This window comes from Lygodium microphyllum, chromosome 19, assembly GCF_053477565.2.
Source record: "Lygodium microphyllum isolate KBCC chromosome 19, Lygodium_microphyllum_v1.1.10, whole genome shotgun sequence".
NCBI lineage: Eukaryota > Viridiplantae > Streptophyta > Polypodiopsida > Schizaeales > Lygodiaceae > Lygodium > Lygodium microphyllum.
In genome coordinates this window covers 19825854-19847046 of record NC_141153.1, presented here as the reverse complement: position 1 = coordinate 19847046, position 21193 = coordinate 19825854, and the positions used below count along the sequence as shown (strand labels likewise).

General features: G+C 40.0%; 1 protein-coding gene across 1 annotated transcript; it reads left to right on the top strand.

The window, feature by feature from the left end:
- The first annotated feature begins 3771 nt into the window (after window positions 1–3771).
- LOC148019631 (shikimate O-hydroxycinnamoyltransferase-like) lies at window positions 3772–5969 on the top strand. The gene is made up of 2 exons (XM_087699736.1): window positions 3772–4440; window positions 4531–5969. Exons 1-2 carry the CDS (start codon window positions 4006–4008, stop codon window positions 5434–5436), a joined length of 1341 nt encoding a protein of 446 aa, XP_087555862.1. The 5' UTR covers window positions 3772–4005; the 3' UTR covers window positions 5437–5969.
- The last annotated feature ends 15224 nt before the right edge of the window (window positions 5970–21193 follow it).

Sequence of the window (21193 nt, the reverse complement as noted above, 5' to 3'; positions counted from 1 at the left end):
ACACACGTAGAGTGGATCTCTTTCATCAGTATTTTTTTTATATTTGCTTTGCTATCGAAGTTTGAGAAGCAACTACCTGAGGAATTGATAAAGAATATGACTTTTTATTACCTTATGGATGTCATCACTACTTCGGCCCATCTTAATCCTTTGAGCATCATTTTCGTCTTGATTATTTATTTGCTTGATCTTCCATCTTGATATATATCAAGGTCTTCTGAAGACGCGACTATGCTTTCGTAAACCCTTCGACAACGTTTTACTAATAGTGGGTCCTATGGATTGCATTCCTATGGCTGGGCAGAAAGGCAAGAGCAAGGCCCATGATGAGGTCTAGTGGGAGATTAGAGACTTTACGGCCTCAATGAATGAGGAACCCACCTCACCACAAGATTATAATGGTGATATGCAAGAGGAGGTGCCCAATATGGACCCCTACAATATGCTGAATCACACCCTTTATTAGCATGAGCTCCATCACATGGAAAGGCAAAATTGACATGGAATGGCCCTATCCAATTCTTGGACTTAATAGACCTTGAAACACCTCACTACTCTTATAGCCTAGGAAGCCATGAGCTCAGCACAAAATGATTCCAAGTGCGAATCACGATGGCCTCCACCATTGGACCCGCTTCATAATCCATAAGATATTCTTGGAGCTAAGGACATTCCCCCTAGTTCCACGTTTGAGATTGGCGAGTTCTCTCACAGTCATGATGAGCCTCTCTTGAGATCTCCCATAATCCATCCATAATCCATGCAACCACCCACCCCCCCCCTCCCCCACCCATGAGAACCCCGCTCCCCATTGGTAGAAGCTCCCCCACTCTCCTTGGGAGCCCCAATGTCACTTATCCAACTCAACCTCATAATGGACAACATTGTATTAATGGCGAGCATGGGAGCAATGGGCAACATGGCACCTAAGGGTAGCATGGTTATCAAGGTTAGTATGGATTCAATGCACAACGTTGCATGTATGGATAGCACGGTATGCATGGGCAGCATGGAATACATGGATAGCAAGGCTGTCATGGGTAGTAAGGCCCCATTGAGCTCCATGACATCATCCTTCTTACCAAGTACAATAGGCAATCACCATTCCCATCTAACTTGGAAGAATGGACCTCTAAATTGAAGTCATACTTTAATATTTACATGCGCACTAATGATTAGAAATTTCTCTTAATCTCTCTCCATCTAGAGGGATTTTCCCACACCTAGTGGCGCTACATCAGCCATGAGAATCATCAATTTAAGATGCATACGATTCAAGTCTTTGTATTTCTGGTGAAAAAAGAGCAGTTGGCAAGACGATGGTCAAGTTAACCAATGTAATCTCATAGTTTGAGAGTATACAAATTAGTTCATGAAGTTGACCATGTATATTGAAAGTGTTAGTGATTATGTAAAATTGCACAAGTATATCTATGGGTTAGAGTCTAATTTTTGATTGATATAATGGCTCCAAAACCTTCTACCTTATTCGATGCAAGTGAATTGACTGAAAGATATGCAATGAAGTACTGTAAAAATGAGAATTTTTAGCAAGGTGTTGGACATCCCTACATCCCATTGAGGCTAGGTCCACATGGGGGTGTTTTTAGAGACAATCCCATGCCTAGTAGTAGCTTTGAAATAACTACTTATTCTCCCTCCTCCACCCCCACCCCCCGGTGCCCTCTTCCATGCTGAAAGAAAACATGGCACTTTTGGGGTGACACTTAGCTCTAATGATGATGCTAAATATGCTAGAAACAGACTTTGTACTACATCAGCCTTGAGCGGTCCAAAATTCGTTTTCCCAGACGTTGTGAAGGAGCGGAAAGAAAAAGGCTTATGTTTTAAGTATGGTCTTCTCCCTCGCCCTCTTCTCACCTCTCTCTCTCCATCTTCTCTCTTTCCTATCACCTCTCTCTCTCTCTCTCTCTCTCTCCCTCTCTCTCCCTCTTCTCTCTTTCCTCTCACCTCTCTCCCTCTCTCTCTCTCTCTCTCTCTCTCTCTCTCTCTCTCTCTCTCTCTCTCTCTCTCTCTCTTCCGCCAATGCTTCACTCTCACTCTCACACACACACTCACTCTCTCTCTCACTCACTCTCTCTCTCTCTCGCCATGGCAGCATCCGGGCAAACTGATTGACAAAGAAGATGGGCAGGTCACATGTCATCGACGGTCCCCCACACACCCCCACACACCTCTCTCTCTGTCTCTCCCTTTCTCTTTTTCTAGAGATCCAGGTGATGGGTTGGAGTTGGAAGATCATAGGAGAGTTCCAGCTGCCACCATGTGGTATGGCCCACGATGGGTGAGTAATTTGGTGGCACTGCTATTATAATGCGAGGCAGGCCTCATAGTAGTAGGTAGTAGCCGGCCATCATGGATGCGGCCGCTTGATGCACTGGCTAGACCTTTCGGCCTCCACCATGTGGTATGACCCATCGACAAGCGGGAAATCTAGCAGCGCTACCACTACAGTGTGAGGCGGGCCCCATAGCATGTAGCAACAGGTCATCGTGGACATGGCCTCTTGACACACCAGCCATAACCCCCACACGTGGCTAAGGATCAATGCATTGGAGAGAGAGGGAGGATCAACCATGGCAGGTTCCCCACACATTGTGTATGCAGAGAGAGAGAGAGAGAGAGAGAGAGAGAGAGAGAGAGAGAGAGAGAGGGCACGAGATAGGATGTTTAGGAGAGAGAAGAAAATGATGACAAGGAGAGAGGAGGGATGACTCACATACTTGCTGCCCTTTGCTACCAGCCACCAGCACTTGTGCTGTCTATTGCTCCTTATTGTTGCCTCTTGCTGCTGCTCCCTATGCCTGTAAATGTGGAGTGTCGAAGAGAGAGAGAGAGAGAAAGAGAAAGAGAGAGAGAGAGAGGAGGAGGAGGAGGAGGAGGAGGAAGGAGACCATGTACATCTCTCTACTCCCAATCATGAGTAATTAATGAGCACCTTTATTGGTTTGGTTCGAGAGCGAGGTTCGAGAGCGACTTGTTGCTTTAGCACTTCCCAAACCTGTAGCTCAAATAATAAAGTAGTATAGCTGTAGATGCAATACAAATCTCATATATTTTTAATTGATGATGGGAAAGCCTTTGTTTAATGTTGAGACACATCCTTCTTTGGAGAAAGAAGCACATTTACTTAGGCCAGTTACACACCAAGCTATGGATGGACAGGACGTGGAAAAAGAGGTGTCCATTGCATTACGTGTCAAAAGATAATTGGATCCAATTTTTGCGGATGGTGGACACTTCCGAGCAAGGGATCTTCCCCGTCTTGAAATTTGGGCGTGCCCAATGCACAAGAACACAACACATTTATTCAAAAAGTGAATCGAATGATTGACTAGATTTGAACCTTTGGCAATCCCCACTCACTACAATTACAATACTAATGGGCCAACCCTCTTTTCGTGAAACATATGGGGCAATTTAGTAAGTAAGTAGATAAGTGGACAAATTGCACACAGCCCTAACCATCCGAAGCTGTGTAACCACCCCTTGGGTCGATTATACACTACGATGTGGACAGACATTTCTGCAAAAAAAAAAGTATGCTAATAAAATGTCACGTTTTTACAAATTGCGAGATTCATGGATGTTGGATACTATCGGGCAATGCATCTCCCCCATCAAATCGTCCATGCCCAACTAATTATATACATTAAAACAATATGTCAGATCTGACAGCAAGTGAACCTCCGCCAATAAGCGTGTATCAAAGCCTGTATACCACTAGGCCATCGCTCCTGTTATAAGAAATTTCCTGCGGGTTAATGTGTAAACGCAATAGAGGACGGATTGCATGCTGCCCCAGCCGTCTGGGTAGTGTTAATAACCCGGCGCGCCGAGCCCGCGCCCTTAGGGAGGAAGGAAAGAGTAACTGAATAGGGCAATTCATACGAAGGGGGTCTTCTAACGTTCGCCCGAAAGATAAGCTTTCTTTACCGTGCGTGAGAGAGAGAGAGAGAGAGAGAGAGAGAGAGCGCGAGAGAGATGTTGATCGAACGGAAGAGTACAGAGACTATCTATCCAGCTGCTTCGGCAGCAGCAGCAGCTGCTGAAGCGTCGAGAGTGATAGAGCTGTCCAACAATGACCAGGTCATGCCCCGCATGTACACACCGGTGCTTTTCTTCTTCGAGAAGGTCGGACCTGAGGAGGCCGAGGGGGTGCTTAGGCGGTCTCTGGAAGAGGCGCTGGGCGTGTTCTATCCGTGCGCCGGGCGCTACGTTGAGCGGGGAGAGGACGGGGGCCTGGACGTGGAGTGCGCCAGGCAGGGCGCCGTCTTCTGCGTGGCTATGGCGGACTGCAGCATCCGCGGCTGCATAAGCAGCTTCTCCTCCCAGCCCTCTCCCGAGATGGATCCCCTTGCGGCCGACCCGCCTCCTTCTCAACAGTCCATCACCCGCGTCCCCCTGCTCACTGTCCAGGCATGTAGTTTGCGAATGGCATTTTAAGAAGTTCCATTTAAACTGAGAAGTGTAGGGTGTGAAACTGGAAGGCTGTGCATGAAAATGTAGGTTACTCACTTCAAAGGTGGCGGCGTGTGCGTGGGGATTCGGGTGCACCACAACCTCTGCGACGGGATGTCTCTGGCTCACTTCATGCAATCTTGGAGCGAAGTGGCTCTCGGGAAGGGCATCTCCCTCTCTCCTTCTTTGGATCGCGGTCGCCTTCTGGTTAGGAAGCACAACAGCCCTCCCCCCCCTCTTGACCATCGTCCCGAGTATCGGACCACCATGCCCGCCTTGCCCGCTTCTTGGCCCGCCATGAGGTCCAGGGTCTTCTCCTTTACCCCGGGCAGCATCTCCCTGCTCAAAGCCAAGGCCAGCGAGGGCTGCAGCGCCTCCTCCTCCGCGCAGCACCAGCATTTCACGACCTTCGAAACCCTAGCAGCCCACCTATGGCGGTCCATCACTCGAGCCAGAGGCCTCGACCCGGCACAGGAGGTCCGGCTGGGCCTCTCAGTGGATGGCCGGCGGAGGTTCGATCCACCACTCGACGAAGGCTACTTCGGCAATGCGACCTTCTATGCCTGCATTGTCTCGCGCGCTGGGGACCTGGTCGCGAACCCCCTCCCGCGTGCTGCAGGGATGGTGAAGGAAGCCATAGCTACGGTTTCCGATGAGTACATGAGGTCTGCCCTAGAGTGGATCGAGAGGCAACGCTCCCCTAGTAGCATTTTTCCTGCCTCTTTGAACCCTTTCACCGATCTTACCGTCACCAGCTGGTCGAGGTTCCCTTTCTACGAGCTTGACTTTGGGTGGGGGAAGCCTTCTCTTGTGAGGGTACCCCTTTGTGCATTTGATGGGTTCCTAATTTTCCTCCCCTCCCCCTTGGGCAAAGGCCATATTGATGCTTTCATTACCCTCAAGCAGGAACACATGTCCAACCTTGAATCTGATCCCGAACTTGCTTCCACCTGAGAGAGTGACATATGAATTTGCCACGCAATAGCGATCTCTCACCCAAAGGGTGCATAGGTAACTCCATGTATTCCAAAGTGAGAGCAATTCATCTCTTGAACTGCATTTAATCAAAGGCATTAACATTAGCATCATTGGAGAAGTTAGCAACTTATACAACACATTGACATTGTCGTAATCCATGCAACCTTAGGAGTAAACCTCAAAATTGTCACATCTTCCTAATTCCCCACTATTGAGCTTTGCTCTACCAAAGGTTATCTTAGTTGTGCATGTAATTATTAGTAATGACTCTTAAATTTAGGACCCATCACCCATGAGATTTCTATCTATATGAATTAATTAAGTATCGAAGGTGCACATATGAGTTTTTAGCTACTTTTATTGGTTGGCTTATCATACGTCAATGATGTATATTAGGTCAAAATGTAAATGTTACATCACCAAATGGAGATGAGTGGAAAAGTAAATGAAAACCTTATCCTAATAAATGCTAGCACTGCCTTGTGGTAGTTGTAACAATTGCATGGAAATTTGATGGTATACCTTCATCCTTACTATCACTCTTACTCATTTTTTGTATTTCCATACTCTGTTGGAATGAGCTTGCCAAGTCAATAGAATCGAAAGAAGTAAGAAACTTGTGAAGGTAATTGAAATGCTAATTGTAACGAAGTAATAAGTTTTCTCATTATGACAATAGTTTGTTTTCTTCTTGTTATTTCTCTTCTACTTTTCGTGTATTCTTATGTTATATTGGCAAACGCTTTTACATACTATAGATGAAATAAGGAATTTGTCGAGATAATTAGAATGCTAAAGTAATTTCTATTTGCATTTGCACTTGCATGGCTTAAAAAGTGTTTCAATGTTGTAGGTCTTTCACTCTTTTGCTTTGGAGAAACATGGATAAAGCTCAAATGAAAAAGAGAGATCATATTTATATTGAGAAAATAACTCCATATGGAGAGGAAAGAACATTAATGTTATTTGCAACCAATGAAGTTGAAGTTGGTGATTGAGAGATGAAGGCGAGAAGTACATTGATATGTGGGTAAATGGAGGCCTATATTCAATAGATCCATTAACAAGTTAACCACCCATATTTTGGACTCTTCATGACAATTTCAAATTTATTGGAGATAGAAAAGATGGTTTGTTGGGGTATTGTAATCATTTGAATTCTCAACATGTAAGTAAGGTTCATAATTTGAGGCAATAACTTAAACACAACTATTCTTCTCGGGAGGCAATGTATGGACAACAAGTGAATAGATTGGTTGAGATAGACATAGAGTTAAAAAGAATGAAGGAAGAAATGGAGAAGCTCAAGGAGGAAAATAAATATCAAAAGAATAAGGTGGCAAACTTAGCCTCACTAACATCGATTGGTTTTAGGTTCACACAAAGGTATTTCAAAAGCCTTGACAATTTAGAACTAAAAGACAAGGGCTTCAAGCAAAGAATAAAAAAGAATATAAGAAGTATTGAATTTAAAATTTTTCATTTCATAAGGGGAATAACATGCAAAAATGAAGAGGATATTATCAATTTGTTATGAAAACTGGCTACAATCTCTCTATGGGAAGATATCTGGAAGAAGCTAAGTAAGGATGTTCAAAACATAGTTGAACTAGGGGAAGTTTTCGAAGCATATAACAATGCTTTGCTGAGTGGACAAGGAAAGAAAGTAATTAACAAGACAGTGGTGAGAAACCTTCGCAAACATCGTTAGAGTGGTTTAATTTTCCTTAGACCATATATAATTGTAGAAGACTTAGCAATCACAAAGCTTCTAGGTGTTTATAATCACATTTAAAAGTCAATGCATTTTACAAAGGGAAAGAAAAAAGATATGTTGGTTATTTAGTATAATGAATTCAACAATGTATGAGTGGATCTAAAGAGCATGTCGGTTACAATGGTATATGCTAATGCTTTGAATCTAGAGAATGTAGAGAGAAAATTCGTATTTCTACGAAAACTAGATGAGGCATAACTATTAAAATATCAAAAAATAAAATGTATAGTGGATCTAAAGAGCATGTAAGTTACAATGGCATATGCTGATGCTACGACTCTAGAGAATATAGAGAGGAAACTCGTATTTCCACTCAAAATAGATGAGGTATAACTATTAAAATACCAAAAAATAAGAGGTACAAGTATTGCACTCATGGACAAGACTTTGCAATATGCAAGGTATTTATCATCATAGGAAAATATTAAAAGCATTCAAGTGCCCAACAAGAGCCATGAGACCCTCTAATAGCTTTTCAATCACACAAACATACCAAGCATCATAGAGTCATAAGACAAAGGATAAATATTTTTAGTAGAAGGCATTGGGACATTTGAAGTAGAAAGGCATTTAAGCGATGGCTTGAAAGCCTTAAAATGTATGTTTGGAATTCTGATGGAGTGGGTGGAATGACTTCCTCAGATTGGTTTGACATAAGAAGCATAGAACTTGCCCCATCAAGGGGTAAGACTAATAGTTGAGCTAGGACTTCGAATTGTGCAGGAAGGCATTTACAAAGTAGTACCCTCTAAGAATTGCAAGATAGAAATTGGGAGGCTATCCCTTAAATTTGATTAGAAAGAGCACATATTTGTACATTGCATGTAGAGATGCATATTTATACAATGCACAATAAGCTTCTCAAGTTGCATTTAGATCATGCTTACTCTAGCAAGCCTACATCACTTTCAAAAATCTCATCAAGAAATGTGAATAACTCCTTAAGTTGACAGAGCCTGGTTTGAGATTCCTCTCTATGGTGACCTTCGTCACAAGAGGACATAATAAGAGGATGCCCCAAGTTACAATATGAGGACATCATGAGGATTTCACAGGGAGATACTCATTGTTAGTAGAGAGAAAACATTATTTAGTTGCAAAGTATAACCCACTCAAAGTGTGTCATTATATCTCAAAGAACATATAAACCCTTATTATGAAATCAAGTAGTCAGAAAATACTATTCAATTGCAAAGAACAACCCACTCAAAGTATGTCATTGTATGCCAAAGAACATGTTACTGAAGAATTATTGTCTTCGTTTGATGTCTAAATCAAGTGGCTTTGATAACACTCGTTTTTCATAATCAACCACCATGGATTTCAATAATGAGGCATCCTTGAGATGAGCAACATGAAGTTTTTAACAAGATATACTTCTTGTTAGGAAATATTATGCTTTCAAGTGGTCAAAAAACCTATCTACCATGTACTATCTTGCATTGGACTAATTGCTCATAGAATAAATCCATACCCACTCGATGACAAGGACTAGAATATTTGGGCTGTGCTTGAATGTAAAACATCAACATTTAATATGTCCAACAGAGTGCGAACGAGAAGCAAGCTTTTTGAGTGAGATTTTCTAAGCAACCTCCAATTCTTGCTCCACATAGTCCACTTATTCCTCATTGTCTCTTGGGCATATATTAAGCACCACTATTGCTCCTCCACTACCATTATCATCTCCACTACCACCACCACCGCCACTATCACCACCACCTTCATCATCTCCATAACCTCCACCACCACCACCACCACCACCACCACTTCCACCACCATTGTCCCCACTCATGTTTCTCTCCCTATGCTAAGTACCTCAAGTACATCTCTCTGTCTCTCTCCTTTGCTCTTAGAAATCTTCTATCTTTGGTAAAGTAATACATACATACAAGTTGTCTATTAGAATCTAGCACTACCGATGCAAGGTCACCACATCCTATATTACAATCCAAAATGGTGTCCCCTTTTTTTATGTATGTTTGCAAAAATGAAGCCTCGCCACATTGCATACCACCTACAATACATGGTATTGATATAAGAGATTAGGAATCTACTAAACACCTAGAAAATACTCTACAATAGATTAACAACATTGGATCTCATATTGATATCTTATTGGGGATCTTGATGTATCTTGCATCCACTCATCTATATAGTAATGTTGTCTATTTCACAACGGTAATTCCATTGTAACTGATGTCCAATCACATGTATGGTAGAATATATATCACATGTACCTACATTTAAAGAATAAAATACTAATTTTATCAATTGCACTTATTGAATGTAGCCAAATGTGTGATACGTAAATAGTAACTAGCACGACCATATCATGACTTTAAAACTCTTACCTCACTACTTTTAATGACACAGATAGGTGTCTTGCAATGAATAATTTATACCATATGTAAGGCCCAACACTTTTTCACTAACTCCATTCACCGACGTTTATTCTCCACAACAACCTACTCGATGAGCTCTACCATGGAGTGTATTGTGGCAAGGAAAATTAACATATTTGTGTCCTTGAGCACATGGTCAACTACGGGAGTTCCATGATGGAATTTCATCCTCCAATCCATACATGAGACTATATTTAGGGAGATGAATTAGCATGATATCATATATTATATTTTTAGACCTTCATCATCATAGTGGCATGGGAGATAATGTCTTGCAAGAATGCTTCCACAAGATTGTTAGTTGGACCTCTGCACATAGACCTCACTATTAGCAACATATTATTCTTACTAAAAAACATACTATAGATAATATTCTTGAGGCATGTTTGTTTACCTGTGTACATGGATGGTACATCCTCCACCATTGTAGATTCATAATCTCAAATTGTATATCCCTTGCAAAAAGACAAATTATTCTTATTGGCATTGCATTGTGGGAAAAAATAAACCATGAGTCAAGCTTGTTTATCGGTAGTTGCCAAGTCCCTTGGCACTGCTAATTTTTGTTCTTGCATTCCCACCTTCCTTACACAAGATGAAACATCACTATTGATATTGTGTGATGATAAAATGTTTACAAGCTCTCATGTCATTTGATTACGACATGTGAAATTCATGAGCATCATTTCTTTATCTCTATGCATGCATGTCATATCTGTTGTCACAATAGATCCAAGGCCTTCGCTTCTTTCACCCTTTGCACAATATAAAATATTAATGTTGTTACTTCAATGATGAAGAAGGTTTAAATTCTTTCACATCATGAATTTGTTGCATAGGCTTGCTTACCATCTTGGTGGTTTGTAATATGCATTTTATTAGAATGTGATGCCATGTTCTCAACTATCCCCTCATCGCTTTTCGTCACTGTCATGTGTCTCTCTAAAATGGTGTGTAAGGTAAGCCTCCCCGACGCAAGATTTGGATGATTGAACCTACTCTATCCTTTTATCCATTCTAATAATACGAACTTCCTCAGTGGTACCTTCCACTATAAATCAAGTCCATTGGAAACATGTCAAGAGGTGGAACAATACAAATCCTTTGGAACAAGCTAGATGAATATGTAATAGATGGCAAACTTGTAACTTTCAATTGTCTTATCTCTACTACTTGAGTGCATTGTTCATTGAACCAGTGGGATTGTGATGTGCTCTTTAGTGGTATCAATCATGGGGCCTACATGGTCATGTGGTTATGATTCATATTCAGTGATATATTTTCACTACAAGAATACAAGAGATATCTTGGCTATAATACTTTAAAACATCAAAACTTGGAGTGTAGAGAAGCCAAATTAATTGGCGATGTGAGGGTTGCTTGGCCTTTCTTCGATAATACTGGGTATCTACTTTGTCCATTTTGTTTCTTTTGAATTGACCATAGTCTCTTTACTAGGAGACAATAAAGTGCAATATACTCTAAGAATGCAAGTCATTTTACTTACCACCACTTTGGAACCTTGTGTCTCTTGCATTTGTTTTTTCCTTGAGTATTTGTGGTAACAACCTTTCTCTTGGAGGGATATTCACCTTCTGGGTAGTCAATTTAGGTAGAGCATGTCCGATATACCTCCTCATCCTACTCCTACTGTATCTAGTAATCATCATATATGCACTGATCATCCTATAGGTCCACCTAGTCCTCGCATTCTCTCGACCAAGTTTGTATAGCCCCCCTCTCCATGTGTCCATACATGAACTTGTCAGACAAAGTCACCATTATATTTCTGGAATGGATTGGTAAGATAGCATTGCAAACATGCTATTAGAGAAGAATATTGAGATTTACCTATACAGACGCCTCCGTGGTAGCAACTTGGATGACTTATGTAACTCTATCTCTTCATCTAGCTTGAAATCATGCAAGATGGTCCAAAATATTTTCTCTTTATCTCCTACGTATACTAGAAGAACAAATCATGTTCAACTTGAATGTTATAATAGTCCTTCCAACTTGAGAGTTGTCTCCTTTCGCCATCTTACAACATGTCCCAAAAGATCTATTGTCTCACCTAACTTCGAAGATGTATATTTTCATTTTCTCAAATCAAAGTTACATCGTGTAATCATAATGTGTCAGACGTATGATGTAGATAGTATATATGAAAGAGAATGACCTATGTTCAAGCATAACCATCAACATTCCAATTTTTCTGTCATATCTCTCTATGATCTTCAATATCTTTACATGATCAGTCTCGTTTAGCTTTGAGGACGCCAATGTTTATACTCTCTCTTTGTTCAAAATACCCCCAATCTTCAAGCTCCACTCCAAGCATGAGATAATTTTGCAATGATAAAAATATTGTTACTTCGGATCAACATAGTTTGAATACATATAACATGCAAGTATAAAGATGTAGCAACTTATTGATACCACTTCTCCCCAAGGCTAGGTTCCACAATCCTTAGCAAACATTGATTTTTCTTGTTGAGATTTTTATTAACACTATAGTATGCCTTGCCCCACTTGGTTCTAAACTCAAAATTAGAGAGCTGCGTCTTCTACTCGATTAGCCACACTACCATATCATACTCTTTAGTAATTAATGACAATGTTATTGCGTTGAGAAAAGTCGCATTAGGGTAAAACAAATAGTTCAATTATCTTGAAGAACTACCTACCTTCCACATGAGATGGGCAAGAGTAATTAACGGTGCCTTGTACTATGCAGGAATGGGTGTTGGCTTTTTGTGCACTTGCACCCATGCCTTTGCATCATCAGTTAACTTGTCAAAATATATATGTGGTTTGTGTGCCTTAACATTCTTGCTTCGCAAACAAGGTATGGACAACCCGCTTTTGTGCCAATCAATATACATTCTATATTAGGATCTCAAGCACATTTATTCGGGAGGGTGATATTTAGTGCATAAAGGCATTACAGACATATAAAAAAACGGTACACCACATATCTATTTATATGAGATATAGTTGAAAAAATCTCCCCCTCTATATGCTTGTCAATTTCATGAGACGACAATCAACACACACATGTTGCATCATGTTATCTGCAATGGTTGTTGCAAACAATTAAAGATGTTAGCGATGACGGAGCCAACAAAAATATTGAAAAATATTAAGGGCTTACGATTAGGACCACTCACATGTGTATATCTCATTAATCTATGTTACGAGCCGATGGTTACCATCCCAAACATAAAACATGCAATTTGACAGAAAGGCCTGATCGGTGCTGTTGATTTCTATCTCAAACTCCTCATGCTTCTTTAGCCAATGAGGATCCCTCTCCTTTGTAATTGAATCATCAACCACCCTACACTAGTGCAAGTCTCCAATGATATAATGAATATAACCATCCCTCTAACGTATCTATTGCTAAAAAAGTCTCGAAGAGTTTCTTGTACCTTGATATAACTTGTCTTATCATAGGCATGACAGCCAAATGACATAATAGGATGGGTGGCAAATAGGTGGATGTTTGCATCTCTATGAAAAGATGTAGTAATATGGACATTAATGTAAAAAATAAAAGCCCTATTTAATAATATGGCACCATCTCTTACAACCACTCATAGTCAATGTTTCCAACAGGTCTTTGATGCAAGCTTGCACAATACATTTGTCGCAAGTGACTGATGCCAAGAGGCATATTTCACAGTGGATTCCGTGCCACGGTGGATTCCGTGAGGTTTTACGGTGGATTCCGTAAACTTTGATGACCGGGGCTCATACACAAAGTGGATTCTTTGTGCGAGAAGTTGATGGGGACGCCTATCCTTTTCGGGCATTTCATTAATTTAGTGTGTACATGGGTGATTCCATAGCGGGTGATTCCACAAAATGCATATTAAATTAATAAACGTTTATGAGTTTAGAGTGCGCACTCGTAATAAATTAAGGTTAGGATTTATTTCTAACCAGTTGATTTATTTATGTAGCTGAAGACTGCTAGGTATTCACTTTTGTCGGTTTAATTGTATTATTTTACTAATGATTGTGAATGCTTCAGCTGATGTGTAGAGATAGCAGCAGTGGCGGAGGAAAGCATTGGAGTCTAGCGAGTATTCAATCTATGGATTATATTTTGATAGGTGCCACGCCTATATATTGTCATGTCTATTGAGGCATCGATTATTTATTATTATTTTGTATGCGCCTATGCGCACGGATATGTTATTTCTATTTGGACATTGTGTTGGGCGTGCCAGACTCTTTGGGCACCGTCCATTAGCTTTATTTCTATTTTTGTAAAAGCAAACTCAAAAGCTAAAAGCTTGATATATTTTTGTAAATTGGGCTATTATTGAGCATGAAGAAGAAATATACATCAAATACATGCTTTGTGAAGCGCTCACACAAGGCATGGGGGGAGATTGCACCCAATTGGTCTTTTGCTCTTATCGTTCATGCTTTTTACCTTGTAACTTGTGCAAAAAGTAGAGTTCATTGTTCTTGGGGACCTTCCGGGATTCACTACGTGAACATACATCGACCGATCTGTGCACCAATGGTATCAGAGCGGAGCTGAGATCAAGAGCTTCCAATCGCTACCCATCTCGTGCGAAGGCGGAGCTCCTGGAATGATCGGGCTCTACGGTCAATCTCGTCGCGAACCGTCGATACAGGCAGACTTCTGGCGATCAAGAACCCCTGTTTTTGTCATCAGATCGTGAAGGACCGGGCTGTACAGGCGAAGGACCACTCCTTCATCTCCATTATCAAGTCGTGGGCAAACAGTGAGAAACTCCATATCTTATCTCTTCAAAAGTTTAATCCTAAAGCTTCATAAGCTTTCAAAGAAGTTTATTATCTTCAAAATTTATCATCGAGGTCTCAGAGGGGCCTCCGATTTTTTCGCGCGGCGAAAAAAACGGCCCCCCCCCACGAATTCGTCGTTTTCTGCCATAGCCCCCCCCACTAAGCTTAATCCATTAAGCTTACTCAAATCAAGTAAGACAAGTCATCTCTCTCTCTGCAAGTCAACAACTCCAGGTCACGCACCTCAGAAATCAAGTTCTGCAAGTAATCTGTGATCAAGTTTTGCAAGTTCATTAAGTCGGCTAAGTTCTGCAAGTTTGCAACTCTGCAAGTTACATAAGTCTGCAACTCTGCAAGTCAGACTAGTCAACTGGAGTCAGAACTGACTTGTGCTCAAAACTCCTAGAAGGACTGTTCCTGCGCAGAAACTTCGAACTGCAAAGTTGTTCGTTGGAAGGTATTCTACCCATACGCAGGTTGCTGAAGCATTTTCAGCATACGAAGAAGGAAAAATCGCAGATTTTCTGAAGATTGAGAAAGAAATACCCAAAAACACATAAGCCTTGTAACCCCGAACTTGAGCTACGCTCATCCCGCTAACTTGATTTTGAGTGAGAAATGTCTTTTGAGTTTTACAGGATGACAGAACCACATATGGATGATCTTATGGCTGAAGACGACCTACCTGAGCCTACAATGGAGCAAAAACTGGACTTAATCATGATGCAATTGGAAGAAGAATGAAGGGCTAGGCAATCATTGCAAGCGCAACTGGCAAAATTACAAAGAGTGTCTACTGACAAAGAAGAACCTCAAGCTGAAGATCTGATTCGACGTACCATCGACGCCACTCTTGAAGCTCAAACCATTCGCAAGGAATCAAAGATAAGTAAACGAAGTTTCAAATTTCGTACTTTCAATGGCATATGAGAAGGAAAGACTGTTCTAGCATTTATTAGTCAGTTTGATGACTATTTCCATGAGGAAACCTATGCAGAAAAAGATAAAATCAAGTGTGTTACTAATCATTTGGTAGACAGAGCATCACTTTGGTGGACTGTAGTACGCAAGAGCATAGAATGTCCTGCTACTTAGGAAGATTTCAAGAAGAAGTTCATGCAAAATTTCCTTCCACCGCAATTTCATGAGAAGGCTATTAAGCAATGGGATCTACTCCAGCAACGGGATCGTGAGCCTATACCTCAGTATACAGAGTGTTTTTGGAATGCACTCCTCCAGCTACGCATGCTTGAAGACGTACCAGAGGCGACACATAAGCGAAAGTATATGTATGGACTCCTTGGGCATTACTACGCTGAAGTTAACATGTTCAAGCCTGCTACTCTTGAAGACGCCATTTCACTAGCTCACGACACTGAAGATAAGCTACGGGGTAGAGACAGACGACCACAGCAATTCCAAGCCAATGATAATTATGGATCTAAACAATTCAATTCCAATTTTAGAAGATTTAATCCAGGTCGTTTCTCTTCATCATCTTTTCGCAAGAATTGGGCTAAACCACCTGCATTACCATCCAATGTCAATCCAAATCCTAAGCTTATTCCACAACCAAATCCAAATGTACCTAGACTTTCCGCCATTGCAAACAATGTAACCAAAGCCAAGCCAATAGTATGCTATAAATGCCACCAGCCTGGACATCTAGTAGCAAATTGACATTCAAAGAAGCCACCAGCTCATATCAACTATCTTGGAGCCATGGACGAAGACGAATATGAGGATATGCTTGATTTCACTGAAGATGAGGATGACACTACTACTACTTCCGATACTTTACCAGGTATGCCTACTCCACATTCTTTATTGACTATGAAATGTTTGGTGCATGGAAAGGAAAAGACTATTTTGCATGATGACGGTAGTACTCATGATTTTATTTCAGCAAAATTGGTAAAGGAATTGAAATTACAGACTGTACCTACGTATTATCGCATAAAAGCTGCATTTTTAGGCACTAGGTATAATGGTACACAGAAAGTGTAAGACTTAGAGATTCAAATTGGTTCATACACTGAAAGAAGAAATTTCTTAGTTGTTCCATTACAGTCGAGTGGCATTATTTTAGGTATGCCTTGGCGACACCAGCATAACCCAGATATAGATTATTCCACACACACAATGAATATTAATTTTCAAGGAAAATCTATTACATTATATGGTATGCATGCATCTAATGTTTTTCCACTGCTTTCGCATACTCAAGCTAAACGTGCATTACGCAAGAGTAGTAAATCCTATCTCATTTGGGTGAATGAATTGCAAGTAAAGGAAAATCATATGCATCCTAGGCATAAAGAATTTCTTGCATATTTTAAGGACTGTTTTGCAGAAGACCTACCACCAGGTTTACCTCCTTCACGTCCAGAAGACCATAAGATAGATTTGATCCCTGGCACACAACCACCTTGTAAAGCACCATATAGGCATAACCAGATAGAGCAAAAAGAAATCCAGAGTCAAGTTGAGGAATTACTGAATAGAGGTTTGATTCGATCTAGCAGTTCTCCATTCGGTGCACCTGTATTGTTAGTCAAGAAAAAGAATAATACTTATCGTATGTGCATTGACTATCGAGCTTTAAATAAGATCACTGTAAAGAATATGTATCCTATTCCTAGAGTTGATGACCTTATGGACAAACTACAAGGATCTTCTATATTTAGTAAAATTGACCTTAAGTCTGGTTATCATCAAGTGAGGCTAGAAAAGTCTGACATATTCAAGACTGCATTCAGAACACAATTTGATCATTACGAATTTTTAGTCATGCCATTTGGATTGACTAATGCACTTGCTACCTTTAGTAGAATGATGAACCGTGTCTTTTTGAAATATCAGTATTGTGTAATTGTTTTCTTTGATGATATTTTGGTGTTTAGTCAAAATGAGAAAGAACATTATGAGCATTTGTCATTAGTTTTTCAGTTATTGAAAGAAAATCAACTGTATGCAAATCCTGAAAAGAGCGAATTCTTTAAAACAAAAATTGAGTATTTAGGTCATATTGTATCATCTGATGGAATTAAAGTTGATCCTAAGAAAATTGATGCAATATTGAATTGGCCTGTCCCTAAAAACGTGCATGAGTTACGCTCATTCCTTGGTCTTGCTAGTTTCTATAGGAAGTTTGTATGTAATTTGTCATTACTTGCTTTACCACTAACCAAACTTCTGAAGAAAGGAATTGTTTATCAATGGACCGAAAATCAACAAAAATCCTTTGACTTATTGAAACATGCATTAACCAATGCCCCTGTTCTACAGTTACCTAACTTTAATAGACCATTCTTTCTAGTAGTGACCGATGCTAGTGGATCAGGAATAGGAGCCGTACTTATGCAAGACAATCATCCTATAGCATATTCTAGTTGTAAGCTAAAACCTTCTGAGTTGAAATATTCCACATATGACAAAGAACTATTAGCAGTTGTACAAGCATTAAGACAGTGGAAACACTACTTAATGGGTTCAGAATTTATGATTAAGACCGATCAGCAAAGTATTAGACATTTATTTAGCCAACCCCAAATTTCTGACCATCATATCAAATGGGCTTCCTTTATTCAAAGTTTTCATCCTATCATTCAATACCAACCTGGAAAAGAAAATGTAGTGGCTGATGCATTGAGTAGAAGACCTGCCATTCATAATATTTCTGTCATATCTTTTGATTCTTTGATTGCTATGACAGAAACATATCACCAAGATATTACTTTTCATTCTGATTGGAATAAATTAGTTCAAAATAATTTCATTCCTGTTGGTTCATTGCCATATAATGATGGATTTATGAAAAGAGATTGTGTGTTACGATTCCATTCCAATCTTTTGTTTTGAATGAAATTCATTGTCCCCCATATCAAGGTCATAGAGGTATCATATCTACATTACGTATGTTAACTAAAGATTTTTATTGGCCGCATATGGATGCAGATGTATCTAACTTTGTTTCTGAATGTTTGATTTGTCAAAGAGTTAAGAAATATCATGGTAAACAGTATGGATTACTTATGCCTTTGTCTATTCCATCTAAACCTTGGGAACAAATTTCTATGGATTTCATTACTGGTTTACCAAATACTAAATCTAACCATGATATGATTTGGACAGTTGTAGATAGATTTAGTAAACAAGCATATTTCATTCCATGTAAGAAAACTTTAACAGCATCACAAGCAGCACAATTATTTTTGAAAACTGTTTTTACTAACCATGGATTGCCAAAAGTTATCATTTCAGATCGTGATTCTAGATTTTGTAACAACTTTTGGATTACTCTATTTGCTAACCTAGGCACAAAGATTGATTTTTCATCTGCATTTCATCCAGAAACTAATGGACAAACAGAAGCCACAAACAACACCATTCTAGATCTTTTACGTGCATATACTATCTCTAAACCTCATACATGGGACACTCATTTGCATTTATTACAGTTTGCATATAACAATACACCGCACACATCTACAAAGAAAGCACCGTTTGAAGTGATTTATGGATATAGATTATCTACACCTGTTGCATCTTTGTCTAATAGAATTCAGAGTGCTGATGATATTGCTAGTATACATAACAGTATATTTGATGAAGTTAAAGATATGATTGCTAAAGCCCAGCAATCATATGCCAAACAAGCCAACAAGAAAAGACAAGCAATGAATGCTATCCCACCCCGGGGGTATGATGCCAGGAGGCATATTTCACGGTGGATTTCGTGCCACGGTGGATTCTGTGAGGTTTTATGGTGGATTCTGTAAACTTTGATGATCGGGGCTCATACACAAAGTAGATTCTTTGTGTGAGAAGTTGATGGGGACACCTGTCCTTTTTGGTCGTTTCATTAATTTAGTGTGTACATGGGTGATTCCATAGCGGGTGATTCCGCAAAATGCATATTAAATTAATAAACATTTATGAGTTTAGAGTGCGCACTCGTAATAAATTAAGGTTAGGATTTATTTCTAACCAGTTGATTTATTTATGTAGCTGAAGACTGCTAGGTATTCACTTTTGTCGGTTTAATTGTATTATTTTACTAACGATTGTGAATGCTTCAGTTGATATGTAGAGATAGCAGCAGTGGCGGAGGAAAGCATTGGAGTCTAGCGAGTATTCGATCTATGGATTATATTTTGATAGGCGCCACACCTATATATTGTCATGTCTATTGAGGCATCGATTATTTATTATTATTTTGTATGCACCTATGGTATTCACTTTTGTCGGTTTAATTGTATTATTTTACTAACGATTGTGAATGCTTCAGTTGATATGTAGAGATAGCAACAGTGGCGGAGGAAAGCATTGGAGTCTAGCGAGTATTCGATCTATGGATTATATTTTGATAGGCGCCACGCCTATATATTGTCATGTCTATTGAGGCATCGATTATTTATTATTATTTTGTATGCGCCTATGCGCACGGATATGTTATTTCTATTTGGACATTGTGTTGGGCGTGCCAGACTCTTTGGGCACCGTCCATTAGCTTTATTTCTATTTTTGTAAAAGCAAACTCAAAAGTTAAAAGCTTGATATATTTTTGTAAATTGGGCTATTATTGAGCATGAAGAAGAAATATACATCAAATACATGCTTTGTGAAGCGCTCACACAAGGCATGGGGGGAGATTACACCCAATTGGTCTTTTGCTCTTGTCGTTCATGCGTTTTACCTTGTAACTTGTGCAAAAAGTAGAGTTCATTGTTCTTGGGGACCTTTTGGGATTCACTACGTGAACATACATCGACCGATCTGCGCACTAGTGACTATGAGAGTGGTCTCACCAATCATATCCCTAGCCTTAGCCATGCGCTCCTTTTTTTTTCTTTGCATTTGCTTCTTCTTGCTTTGCATGCAACCACACCCCTATTGTACACTAAATGGCTCGATGCTTTGTTGGTCATCACTCTTCTCATCGATATCACTCTCTAATACTATGAACTTTCTCTTACCCTTCCTCGTTTGCATCATCGAAGCCTATCCACCTTCCCTTGATGTCACTCCTTTTCCACATGCAAGTGCAATGGATGCTTGCATCTCTACAGATGTTATTGATTATGTTTGTGTTGATCTGCTCCTCACTTTTAGAGGGTATCCCCCCCCTTGTGATTGCATGCTGTTGGTGACAATAGCATGTTGTCTTGCTCTAGGTTGAGGAGGCAAGTCAGAGTCCTTTGGAGACTCATTGGGTAGTCGCTCTCTTTCTTACAAACAATGATCCAAAATAAGGTAAGAGGGAGAGGTAAAGTGGCCACAACAAAAATTAAGTGAGGGCTACTTACCTTCGATTCAATTGGCCATTGCACCATTGCGTTATTCTCAAAGTCAATCTCAATATTACCTATACCACTAGCCGTCACACCTCTCGGATGCATGATGGTGACAAGAACTCCCATCATCCATGGAGTAAGCTTGGGGAGGACAATGTTTGACAAACCAAGCCTTTTTCTATGCTTTGATCACCTTTGAAAAGGGTGATATGATCTTGTCTTATGAAATCAGATCTCACCATGATGGAGGGTTTTATATTTAATTCTTGCAAATATATTGCTTTTCCTAGATTTCCTGCCATCAAATACCAATTGTGATTTAAGTAAACAAAATGGCCGGATAGGAACACAACCAAGTAGAGTCTCTCATATATGTGTGTGTGTGTGTGTGTACACACACACACACACACACACACACACACACACACACACACACACACATATATATATATATATATATATATATATAT

Excerpts from the sequence above, each read along its gene's own strand:
- LOC148019631 (XM_087699736.1), top strand. The coding sequence starts at position 4,006 with ATGTTGATCGAACGGAAGAGTACAGAGACTATCTATCCAGCTGCTTCG. Across the intron at positions 4,441-4,530 it reads TCCCCCTGCTCACTGTCCAG|GTTACTCACTTCAAAGGTGG; the intron begins GCATGTAGTTTG and ends ATGAAAATGTAG.